At 35.2% G+C, this 13,029-nt stretch overlaps 1 protein-coding gene across 1 annotated transcript; it reads left to right on the top strand.

Annotated features, from left to right (window-relative positions):
• The first annotated feature begins 2,563 nt into the window (after positions 1-2,563).
• LOC127131659 (uncharacterized) lies at positions 2,564-7,774 on the top strand. The gene is made up of 14 exons (XM_051060572.1): positions 2,564-2,941; positions 3,768-3,790; positions 3,890-4,103; positions 4,495-4,602; positions 4,693-4,782; positions 4,937-5,059; positions 5,320-5,397; positions 5,900-5,985; positions 6,115-6,163; positions 6,697-6,753; positions 6,852-6,982; positions 7,074-7,157; positions 7,374-7,443; positions 7,612-7,774. Exons 1-14 carry the CDS (start codon positions 2,564-2,566, stop codon positions 7,738-7,740), a joined length of 1,620 nt encoding a protein of 539 aa, XP_050916529.1. The 3' UTR covers positions 7,741-7,774.
• Positions 7,775-13,029: the final 5,255 nt, after the last annotated feature.

Here is a 13,029-nt window from a genome sequence, read left to right as displayed (position 1 = left end):
TAAAAAATTTCGTCTACTGATTTGACGCACATCTGGCGATCAATTCAACAGGTTCGCCTGTAATTCCAAAAAAGTATTTCGACTGATATTCTAGGCACTATGCGGTATGGAATGCATGTTATGCTATGTAGAGATGCAATAGCTATGATGAATGTATTGAATCATCGATTTAGGGTCAAAATTGGGGTGTGGCAACCTTTTGAAGGTAGAGAAAAACAAGAAGGGGGATTTGAATTGTTTTCACAAGAATTAAAAGATTTTTGCAATAACACACACAAAATAAAAAATGACAACACAAAGGATTTATCCTGTATCGCTTAAAATTCAAAGCTACTTCAGTCCACCCGGCCAAGGTGATTTCGCCTTCAATAAGGACTTAATCCACTAATTTCAAAAGATTACAAAGTTCGTCTAAGAGTTCAACAACCTCTTAGCCCTCTCAAGTTGACATACCTAAATAAGTCACTTGCGGAATCAAAAATAATTACAAGAATTACAAAGTGTTTTGCTAGATGCTTCTAAATAAGCAGTATAGACACAATTTAAGAACAATGAAAAACAACCACACAATATTGAGAAACAACTCTTGTATGGAAACTATTTCTTACAATTTTAATGGTGAAGAATATTCAGAGTTTGAGAATGTTGTTGTATCAAAGTTGTGTTGTTCAGAAAGTTGTGGGGAGGCCCTTATATAGAACTTGAGATGATACCGTTCGGGGAAATCAATAAAGTTTCGTGCCAGCTGTGGGAGTTAAATGTAGTAAATTCCTTGTCCTTTCCATAACAGACTTAGAGCATAATCAAAGGTTTCCTTAAAAGGATTGTACTAAAAATTTTAATGCTTCTAACTTAAGTTTCTGACCAGGTGACATCTGATGGTGTGTTTCTGAGCATGTGTCAGAGTGAGGTGAGCATGGTCAGAGTCTTCAGAGTTAGAGTTTTCATATATCTCTTGCAGAGTCTTCAAATATCTCTTGCAGAGTCTTCATATATCTCTTGCAGATTCTTCATATATCTCTTGTAGAGTCCTCAAATAGAGTTCTTAGAATCAGATCATCAGAGCTTGAACTTCTGAGTAAGATTCCTCAGGTGATTGGTCCTCAGATGCATTATGTTCCAAGTTAGATCTGATTCCTCTTTGTGTTGGGTCAGCATTTCTGGGCTAATTCAGGTGCCAGATATTCATTTCATTACAGTCAATTTAACTTGGAATCCTACACACTTAAGAAATTTTTTAGGGTACCAACTTGTTTCATTCTTTGTTATCATAAAAACTTAGAGATATATTGTAGAATCAAAATCTTGTTCTAATAATCTCCCGCTTTTTGACGATGACAAAACCTAGGATTTTGATGAAACAATAAGTACTTTCAGAGATACTAAATTGAAAAAGATCAGAGTCAAATGGAAAAGTGACTCCCCCTGAGATAAGTAATCTCCCCCTAAGTTTGATACATAATTTTTTAAAAGATTTTTAGTATCAAATATGGGTTTCTGGGGTTGAGAATTTCTTACCATATTTTCTTAAGTTGCTTGACTTGATTTAGTAGTTTCTCAGATAAGGATTCAGTTTCCCTTGGTTCAGATAGATCCTGAAAAATGACTTAGACTATGCAATAGTTTTATGTCATACACAAAAAGTAAATAATGCAGAAATTCATTGATAAGTATAAAAACTTCTGAATACAATGAGAAAAGAAGCAACAAAAAAAGGACTTAGAGCCAAAAAAACTTAGAAAAAAATACATAGAGATCCTAAAGTGTCTAAGGTTGAGGTGAATGAGGCATCCTCTGAAGTAGCTTAGCTAGCAGGCTCTGTATGCTGGAGTTGACCTGATCCTATTTGTCGAGTTTGGCTCAGACCAGTTGTTGTTCCTTCTACAACTCTTCCAGAGTCCTGATGACTAAAGGGGCAAGATCACTTGTTGATGACCCTCCTTGAGTCAGAGCAACCTCAACGATCTTCTCATATGCAACTTTCTGTGCAGCGTCAACGGACATTGCTACTTCAGCTTCAGCTTTTTCTCTGGTGACAGCTTTTGCAGCTGCTTTCTCAGTAGCCTCCTTGGTAGCTTTCTCTATTGCTTCCCTTTCAGCCTTCTTAGTCGTTTCCTTGGCCAACCATGCCTCGAGAGTTTACTCAGCACCTCTAATGAAGTCATTTATGACCTGTTCAGATATGCCATTCAGCTTGAAGATATCATAAGTCATCCATCTGATGAATCCATTCCAGTTAGTCCTTACATCAGAAGGATTCTCATTGGAGTTGGATTCGTCAGAGAGCTTCTTGAACCTGGAAGCTGAACTCTCTAATAATTTGGCTCATGCCTCATCAAAGGTGGGTAGTATGAGTTCAAGTTCAAAGGTTTCAGGAATTGGTTCAGAGGGTTCAGGTATAGAAGGAGTCTTTTCAGAGTCAGTTGTGGCCTAAAAGTGTTCATGGTTTGGTGAGGTTGGGTCAGGGTAATATGAACCAAAGAGTTCAAAGTTGGAGGTGAGGTCATAATACTGAGGGGATATGTGCGTGGTGGAGAGGGTTAGTGATAAGGGTTCGTTGAACATGAGGGCTTCAGAGTGGGGAATGGATGTTGTTTGGAGGTTGAAGAGAGGTAAAGAAGGTGAGGATGTGATGGTTATGAGAGGGATATGGTCAGAGGTTATGGGTTCTGATGGAAAAGTTTGGGTAGATGGGTTTAGTTCAGAAGAAGTTGGTATAGATGGTGTTGGTTTAGATGAGGTAGGGAGTGAGGTTGTTGGTTGTGAAGATTTGAATTTTTCTTTGGGAGAGATAATATGCGTGGTAGGTGGAGTGAAGGAGGTTGTAACAGTGGTTGAGAGTGTGAGGGGTGATAGAGGGAGTGATGAGGCAAGTTGCCTAGAGCCAGAGGTATTCATAGATTCTGAGATAGATAACTTACCAGATAGTGTTGAAGAAGAGGTCAGAGGAACTGGCTTCTTCTTGGTCGCTAATGACAATCCCAGCTTGATAATCTTCTTTTTCGGAATAGTCATCTTCTGAGAAGGTTCCCTCTTTCTCTTCAAGAAGTTAGGAGGATGATCTGGGAGCCACTCCAAGCTGAAGCCAGAGATGTCGTAGCCTTAAGCTTCTAGATCTTGCAGCTAACTTGCTATAACTTCTGGAGAATCAACCTTTGTGAAGAGATACATCTTATTTGCTTTCTCTCTTTGGTCCTTCAGAGCTTCCCAGGAGGTGTTTCTGGTGAGTTTGACAACACTAGTACAAAAAGAATAATATAATTTGTAAATTTACACCCGTTTTACAAAAAACGGGTGTAAAAAGCAAATGCGGTGGCAGTTTTGTAAATAAAGTCTTATTTTGAATTTTAGTACGTAACAATAGACACCCTATTTTTAAATAACGGGTGTAAATTCAAATATTATTTATTATCAACTCTATATTACACCTGATATTCAAAAAAAGGGTGTAAATTTAAAAATAAAAATAAAATATTCGTGCCTTAAACAATAACTTTTATTATTCTTATTTGTTTAATCTTAAATTTTCTTAAAAAAATAATAAATTTTAATATTAATATATAACAATAGACATCCTATATTTAAAAATAGGGTGTATAATTATAACAATATAAATGACTAAATTTATATTAAACCCGTTATATTAAAATAGAGTGTAAATTTTGGAATATTAATATAACAATAGACACCCTATATTTAAAAATAGGGTGTATAATTATAACAATATAAATGACTAAATTTATATTAAACCCGTTATATTAAAATAGGGTGTAAATTTAGGAAACCCTAAGTACAATTTATCATTACCGCCTAAAATATAACCATGACTTCTCATGTTCCAAATTTTCTTTTCATTTCACATTTTAGAAACTTTTCATCATCGATGAAGTGCAAGAAATAGTGAAAAAGGAACAAAGAACGTGATTGCTCGGAAATCTTCACAACCCACAACGGCTTCATCATTCTTCTTTACCGTTTTCTATACTCTCTTTTACGCTGCTTTGGATATTAAAGTTGATTCATTCGTTGTTGTTCTTACTTTTCTTTGCTGGGTTTCTTCTAGTTTCATCGTTAATTCCATCAGTTTCGAACTCGCTTGGAAGGTACTTTATTCATTTATTCGTTTGTTTTCATTCATCTACTCATCAAAATTATTTTAACCATTGTGCTGTGACGGTCGTAACAACCCTTGCTTTAGACTGGGTAACTAACTCTGACGATATGCATATAGTAGAGAATATTTTAATAATTACTTTTCTGTCCTTCAGAAAATTTGTTGACGAGGAAAGGTTTTAATTAATTGTGCTGCAGTCCCTTAAAGATTTCGCTATTTCGGTTGGTACAGCTGATTGCGACCATGATTGTGGTCGTGGCAGTCACAGTACAGGGCTCAGATTTCACTTGATAATAATGTCCCATGAATTAACCACATAATTTCACTTGGTACTGTTGGACTAATGTTTGTCAAATTAGAAAGACTGGTAGACCTTTCAGAATTTTGTGATTGGTTATTTTACAGATTCTAGCAGTGTTGTCAATAAAGATGAATCTACTCCCATTGTTATTTTGATTCCTGGTTTAACAAGTGATTCTTCAGCTCCTGTAAGTTATTTCAAGCTAGTATTGTTTATTTGTGTGGCTAAGTTATATTTTAGTGCCGTCTTATAGTTTATATTCTCCCTTTCTTTGCAGTATCTCAAACACCTTGCATATCATACAGCAAAACGTGGATGGAAAGTTGTTGTCAGTAATCATCGAGGACTTGGAGGTGTTCCAATCACGGTTAGAAATATGTAGATTAATTAACAAGTTTGATTATTTGCATTTCTTTTTGTTGGAGTTGTAGGTAGGATTGATGTGCATCTCAATAATATTACGGTGTACCAAATTTGCTGTTTTCTTGTTGTAATGTAAATTCTTATTAAAATTATTTCAGTCTGATATTTTCTACAATTCTGGATGGACTGAGGATACTCGCACAGTTGTTAATTACGTCCACAAAGAGAATCCCAAGGCACCTTTGTTTATTGTTGGAAATAGCGTTGGAGCTAATATTCTGGTAAATTCGAGACTAAAGTCTTATAATCTTCTTGCATCAAATTTCTTCATGTCATATTTGAGTCACTATTGATTAATTTAATTACATACCTCAACTAATCTGAAGGTTGAATTTTCTATATGATCGCATACATCTTCAATTGCTGCCTTCCCACATTGATCTCTATTTCTTCTAACGTGTGCTCCCTTCCCACATTAACTTGTGCTCAAATATCCAAATAGCTTGGCACTACACTGTATAATTCTAAGGATTGTTTGCAGGTAAAATATCTTGGCGAGGAAGGTGAGAACACTCCTGTAGCTGGAGCTGTAGCTGTTTGCTCTCCTTGGGACCTTTTGGTTAGTAATTACTGAAGTATTTTGATTTCAAAGTTTAACTTTTGCTAAAATGACATTTATTAATATACCTAATATGTTGTGAAAAGTAACCACAATCTAATGGATCTATCTTCTGAATTTGGACCCAATCTAATTGTTTGTGAATCCAATTGAAAAAAAAAATCTTAAGAATTAATTGAAATATCATGCAATCTGAATGGAATGTTAAAGTTTTAACATGTTTGAAGCATTTAGAACGGAGTGTGCACATTGCAATATTTTGGTTTGGAATCGTATGAACATAATGAAACTATCTAAAACATTCTTGTGATATACTTTCCGGCCTTTAGCATTCAAGCTATGTGTGCTTCTGGTTCAAAATTGTTACATAGTCTATTTGATATAATGAACGGGGCTTTGTCAAATTTCACTATTAGTTTGTCATCGCTGAAAGTTTCTATTATTTTTCATTTTTCCTGTTATTGCTCTTTAACTGGAAGTAATGTTAACTATAATTTTGCAGATAACTGATAGATTTATAACTCGTGCTCCTGTGCAAAAGTTTTATGACAAAGCACTAACAGGCGGCCTTCAAGATTATGCAAAATTGTATGCCTCTATCTTTCTGATTGATAAGCTCTTAATTTTCATCTATCACCATTTGCTGACAAACATGAAAGTTTTTAGATGTGTCTCTATAGTTCACTTTTGATGTGGTTTGATAAATATTCATTGCAGACACCAGCCTCTCTTTTCTCGGCTTGGTAATTGGGAAGGGATAATGAAGGTGGTCTTACTCTCAATAAGTTCATAATTTTTACTACTATTTAATATAATATATGATAAATTTGTATGCTTATCCTACAGTTGTTTGATGTTAACTTCTTTATCACATATTCACTATGTTTTTTGATACACATTTCTATTGACATTTTTCTCAATACTGCTGTAAGTTTTTGTGCGCATGTGTGTGGTTTTAGAGCAAGTTACTAGCAAGTATTATTCAACGTGGAAGATTTCTAAAGAGTTTCAAGCTATTGACCTGACCATTCATTTTTATTCATTATTCCTCTTAATTCTGTTATTTTATAGCCGGCATTTTAAATGTTACTAGTCTAGGACATTAAGTGATTGAAAGATGCGTGCTGATTTTAGAGGCCAAATATTTGTTCTACTCTTTTACCTGTTGGATATAGCTTTTTTTCTTAAGGCACAAAACTTATTCTAATATGTACCACATTCTCAAATGTTGTTCAGTGTTATTGATTTGGTTAAGTTTTTAAAGCTTGATTAATACTCATGTATTCTTATGTTTTGCAGGCACTTTCTATTCGAGATTTCGATGACCACGCCACTCGATTGTTTGCAAAGTATGAGGTACATGTACCACCTAAGATTTGTAATCTTCTATTTTCTGCTGTCTTCTCTTTTCTGGTTCCTTATGTCTGCTATCTAAAATCCTTTTGTTTCTTTAGACTGTTGATACGTACTATAGACGTTGCAGCAGTACTCCTTATGTGAAATCTGTATCAATTCCGCTTCTCTGTATTAGTGCTCTGGATGATCCCGTCTGTACCAAGGAAGCCATTCCATGGGACGAATGCAGGTATGCTGCTTTGTTGTTTTTTCTAATCAGTTTTCTTTCTATTTCTGTTGCATTACTTCAACATCCATTTTAATGCGTAATCCTTCGATAGGTTAAATAAAAATATTGTGTTGGCCACTGTAAAGCATGGAGGACATTTGGCTTTCTTTGAAGGAATAACTGCATCTAGCCTGTGGTACTTGATTCATTTTGTGCATCTGACTCTTCCGTATTCTGTTACATCAACCAATCTTATGCCTTTAATTGTCCTTCAGTTATTATATTTTAAAGAAATTTAAACAAATGATCATAATATCATCGATATTATTCCTTGATTGGCTATAATATCATCTAAGTTCCAAATAAGCAACTACTATTATAAAACAAATTAAAAGTAATTTTCGTGTTGCAGGTGGGTAAGAGCTGCTAATGAATTTCTTGATGTACTACACTCTAGCCATTATATGCATCAACAGAAGAAGGTAGAAAATGTTACTTTTTGTGTACTTAATAAGCTTATTGATAAAGGGTTTATTCTTTCATTTGTTCTATACTATCTTTGAATGCTATGCAAGTTATATCATCTTGGTGCACTAAGTGGAGCATTTCTAGTGGTTGAACTGCTGTTTTCTCTATTAATGGCAATGCAGATTTCTAAACCAAACGCACCATTAGACTCTTCAATCGATCAGAGCCCTTATATCAATGTTACCGAAGATGGATTGGTGGCTGGACTGAACAATGAACCAACAACAGAAATCCAGAAGAAAAACAAGTAATACAGGAGAATATATTCTTGTATGACTTGGTGCAAGATTCTAAAGATTAGAGAAATGTTTGTTTTGGTTATTTTTGTTTTTTATTGAATATCCAGGAATATATAAAAATATTTGGTTTAATGAAATTTCAAATAAAATATTTTTAAAAAAATTGAGATATTTTACACCCTTCATACACAAAATAGGGTGTAAATGTGTTAAAATTAAATGTAATTATAAGATATTTTACATTTGATATATCAAAAATAGGGTGTAAATATTTGTCATTTTACACCCGTTTGAATTATAATAGGGTGTAAATTCGTTTAACTTCAATGTATGTAGGTGACAATTTACACCCGTTTTATATTAAATAGGGTGTAAATGTCCTAAAATTCAATGTATATATCTACCAATTACACCTTTTTTTATCTAAAACAGGGTGTAATAGGTGACAATTTACACCCGTTTTATATTAAATAGGGTGTAAATGTCTTAAAATTTAATGTATATATCTACCAATTACACCCTTTTTTTAAATCTAAAATAGGGTGTAATATATTCTCTTTTTACACCCGTTTTAAAACGGGTGTAAATTCTTCATACATATCTCACCCTTTGAATTTACACCCTATCATAACGGGTGTAATATGTATAAAAAACGGGTGTAAAATCTTCTTTCTGCACTAGTGCAAGGACCTTGTCAATCAGACCCATACTCTTCAGATTCCTCCCATTGAGAGGCTTCCCCACGTCCACAGTGACATCTTCCATCAGATTGAGCTGGATGAGACGATCTACAAGACCACTCTCAATCAGAACATCTGAGATCAACCTACCCATAGGGATGTAGTTCCTTGGCTTCATGTTGTTCCTGATGTCTCTGACAAAGTCTCTTAGGTATTTGAAGAGAAGATAAGGTAGGTTTAGCTTCAGACCCTTGTGTAGACAGTAGAAGATGCACTTCTGATATGTGTTGACGCAGTCAAAAGAGCTGGATGATGGACAATGGTGGATGCATACAAGAATTATCTTAAGCCACACCCTCAAATTCTTGCGGAGCTCTTGATTCTTCGAGGATGTTCTTACTTCAGGGTTCTAAGAGAAGATGGTCGGGATGATTTCCTGGGACATGTGCTTAGCCCTAGGATTGATGTTGTAGATTCTTCTTCCCCTATCCTTCTCCATATTTAGAAGCGCAACAATAGACTTCTCAGTAATGACTATCTTGATACCCAGAACATGAGAGACGATGTAGTGATCATCGCAGTTAGCAAATCTCCAGAATTCCTTCACCAAATTTATGTGGATAGGGCCATAGAGACGGTTGAAGTAGGTGAGCCCACCTTGATTCTTCAATTCTTGTGTTAGATCCATACCATTTTCTTTGAGGTTTTCAAAGTCCACCAACAACTCACAAAGGACTTCCAGTTGTTCAAACGATGTTGATAGATTGATGTGGGCTGGACGGTCAAGAATATGGTTTTTTTTATAGGAGGTTGTTATTTCAAGTGTAGTAGTGGATGCAACTTGTTGTGGGGATTCAACCTGTTGTTCTGGGGAATTCATCTTTTGAGAGAACTCAAAGACTTGTTATTCTTGAGTATTCATGTTAAAGTTGTTCTTGATACCAAACGAAATTGCAGAGAAATAAATGAAGAGAAGTTGTAGAGAAGAGGTTGGAGGTTTTAGGTTTGTGTAAGTAGTGAGGAGTGAAAGTGTGAAAGTGGGAGTCGTGGGAGTATATCAACAAAGTTAAAAAAATTGCAAAGACCAAACGATAACTTGAGAAGGAACACAAATTTAATTGTTGCTAAAACCAAGTTTTAACAATCATGGGAAAAATAAAATGCAGCTAATGATGAGATTCTAATATCAAGATTTGTACACTACTCGAGGGGATCTCAATAGTTTAGCCCTTGACTTCTGAGCTAGACAGGTGTCTAGAAGAGCCAGAGCCACACGTTTGAGGGACCACGTGTTGATGTATCCGGAGTCAAGAATACCAAAAGGTTTCTGACTAGATAAGTTTTTGATAAAGATATATTCTAACTTGTAGAATTTTCAGAATCAGAATCAGATAAACATCATATGCTTGAGTCAATGTCTAATTTTACATCAGAGATAAGAAGGGTTTTTGCCATATTTAAATTTTCCAGAATGAATAGAAATCGATCTTCAACTAAGGGTTTTTGTAAAGGTATCAACCCATTGATGGTCTGTATTTTTAAATTTAAAGCAATTGTCCCTTTTTGAACATAGTCTCGAATAAAGTGGTGTTTAATTTCGATGTGCTTCGCTTGAGAATATAAAATTGGACTCTTACATAGGCAAATAACAGTATTGTTATCATAAGATAGGAATGTAACTCTCATAGATCTGAAACCCCTCAAGCTGATTCTTCATCCAGAGCATCTGAGTGCTGCAAACTGAAGCTGAGATATATTTTGCTTCTGCAGTTGACAGTTCAATGGTTGATTGTCTTTTGCTTTCCCATGAGATGAGGTTTCCTCCTAGAAACTGACAGATCCCAAATGTGCTTTTGCGTACTAACCTATCTCTAGCATAATCTACATCACAGTACCCAGAGATCCTGTACTATGATGTTTTCTTATACATCAAGCCAAGATTAGGTGTCCCTTTTAGATGCCTAAGGATTCTCTTAACAGTAGTTAAGTGAGATTCCCTTGGATTTGACTGAAATCTAGCACACAAGCATACGCTGAATAATATATCAGGACGAGAAGCAGTCGTATAATGGAGAGAGCCTATCATACCACGATAAATTTTCTGACAAACCTTTTGACTTACCTCTTCCTTCTCAAAAATACAAGTAGGATGCATGGGAGTATTGCCTTGCTTGCTTTCTAACATGTCAAATTTCTTCAGAAGATCTTTTATTTATTTTCTTTGATAGACATATGTGGCTTTTGATGTTTGATTGATTTGGATGCCAGAAAGAACTTTTGTTCTTGCATTAAGCTCATCTCGAATTCTGCCTGCATTAACTCCGGAAATTCTTGGCAAATAAAGGGGTTAGCAGAGCCAAATATGATATCATTAACATAAATCTGACAAATCATAAGATTGTTTCTGATGTTTTTGCAAAAGAGAGTGGAGTCCACTTTGCCTCTGATAAAATCATTTTCCAGAATAAATGAACTAAGTCTTTCATACCAAGCTCTGGGAGCTTGTTTCAGACCGTAAAGAGATTTCTTAAGTTTGAGAACATGTTTTGGAAGTGTTGAATTTTCAAAGCCAGGAGGTTGATGGACATACACTTCTTCAGAAATGTAACCATTCTAAAACACACTTTTGACGTCTATTTGAAATAATTTAACAGAATAATTAACAACAAAGGATACAAGGATACTAATAGATTCTAACCTCGCGACTGGAGGAAAGGTTTCATTATAGTCAATTCCTTCTTGTTGACTATAACCTTGTGCCATCAGCAGTGCTTTATTCCTGACAACTTCACCCTTTTCATTTAGCTTGTTTCTGTAAACCCATTTAGTTCCAATCACATGGGTTCCCTTGGGTCTTGGTACAAGATCCCAAACATCATTTTTGTAAAACTGATCAAGTTCTTCTTTCATTGCCAGAATCCATTCTTTATCTTGAAGAGCTTCTTCACAGGATGTTGGCTCTATCAGAGATACTAGTCCCAAAAGTGTTTCTTCAGAAACTTTGAATGTTGATATTGTTCTGACAGGTTCATCCTTGTTTCCCAGAATTAGTTCTTCAAAAACATTTTTCCTGTTCTTTGTCTTTTCTGATGGATTGGGCATTCAAGTACTTCTGAAGTTCCTCTTTCTGCTTCTTCAGGACCAATTGTCTTTTCATCAGAATCTGCAAGTGTGATCTCCAGATCTGCGAATTTCTCAACTAGCTTTAACTTTTCAAAGTCAAGCTTGTCATCAAATATGACATGAATTGATTCCTCATCAATTTGTGTTTCTGTATTGTATACTCGATATCCTTAAAACATTATGAGTATCCCAACATAATATACTTTTGTGCCTTAGAGTCAAACTTGTTCATGTTGTCTTTAGTCTTCAGAATAAAATAAGAGCATCCAAAAGCATGAAAATAAGCAATGTTGGGTTTTCTTGCCTTGTGCAGTTCATAAGGAGTCTTCTCCAGAATAGGTCTGATAGAGATTCTATTCTGAATGTAATATGTTGTATTCATAGCTTCTGCCCAAAAGTGTTTAGCCATATTGGTCTCATTGATCATGGTTCTGGCCATTTCATGGAGAGTCCTATTCTTCGTTTCTACAACTCCATTTTGTTATGGAGTTCTAGGACAAGAGAAATCATGGGATATTCCATTAGAGTAAAAAAGTTCTTCATAAAATTTGTTTTCACACCATGATCACTACTGACTCTGATAATGTTAGAGTCATATTCATTTTTCACTTTTAAACAGAAACTGGTGAACATAGAATGTGACTCATTCTTGTGCCTTAAGAATTTCACCCATGTCCAACGACTGTAGTCATCAACAATGACAAGTCCATATTTCTTACCATTGATTGCCACTGTCTTAACAGGTCCAACGAGATCATATGTAGAAGTTCTAGAGGTCTAGAGGTGGAAACAACATTTTTGGTTTTGAAAGTGGTTTTAGAAAATTTCCCTTTCTGACATGCTTCACAAGAGCATCTGAAGAAACCTTTAGCTTAGGCAGGCCTCTGACTAGCTCAAGTGTATTTAGCTAAGAAATCCTCCTCAAGTTAATGTGACCCAAGCGTCTATGCCACACCCATTTCTCTTCATTAACAAACATCAATCATTTCACGTTTTGGTTTTTCAAATCTAAAAGTTTTATTTTATAAATGTTGTTTTCCCTCTTTCTAGTAAGGACTATGCCATTTTTCTGATTGACAACCTTGCACGTTTTTTGATTAAAAGTGAAATTCTGGTATCAGATATGAGATGTCGAAGGTAATGTAACGACATTAATATTTGAACAACAAGTGAAATATAAATAGGATAAAAACAGAAAAACAATTTAAACAGCGACACAAGTAATTGTTAACCCAGTTTGGTGCAAACACACCTATGTCTGGGGGCTACCAAGCCAGGAAGGAAATCCACTAAACATAATTAGTTCAAAGACTCTCAGTAAACAACTTCAAGTTACAGTCTTTTCGCCTAATCTCTACCCGTGTGACTTCTATCTAAAAACTCTTAGATATGAGACCCTACTCACTCCCCCTCAATCACAATAGTGATACTAGAACAAATACTACAAAGAAAGAAGACACACTTTAAGGACACATACTTGATATTGGTTAAAAGCTTC

Source organism: Lathyrus oleraceus, chromosome 3, assembly GCF_024323335.1.
Source record: "Lathyrus oleraceus cultivar Zhongwan6 chromosome 3, CAAS_Psat_ZW6_1.0, whole genome shotgun sequence".
Lineage (NCBI taxonomy): Eukaryota > Viridiplantae > Streptophyta > Magnoliopsida > Fabales > Fabaceae > Lathyrus > Lathyrus oleraceus.
The sequence above is the reverse complement of the archived record's forward strand: the minus strand, read 5'-3'. Positions and strand labels throughout refer to the sequence as shown.

Coding starts and splice junctions, on each gene's coding strand:
- LOC127131659 (XM_051060572.1), top strand. CDS start 2,564: ATGAGGGCTTCAGAGTGGGGAATGGATGTTGTTTGGAGGTTGAAGAGA. Junction 6,754..6,851: donor GATTGTTTGCAAAGTATGAG/GTACATGTACCA, acceptor TTGTTTCTTTAG/ACTGTTGATACGTACTATAG. Junction 7,158..7,373: donor ATAACTGCATCTAGCCTGTG/GTACTTGATTCA, acceptor TTCGTGTTGCAG/GTGGGTAAGAGCTGCTAATG.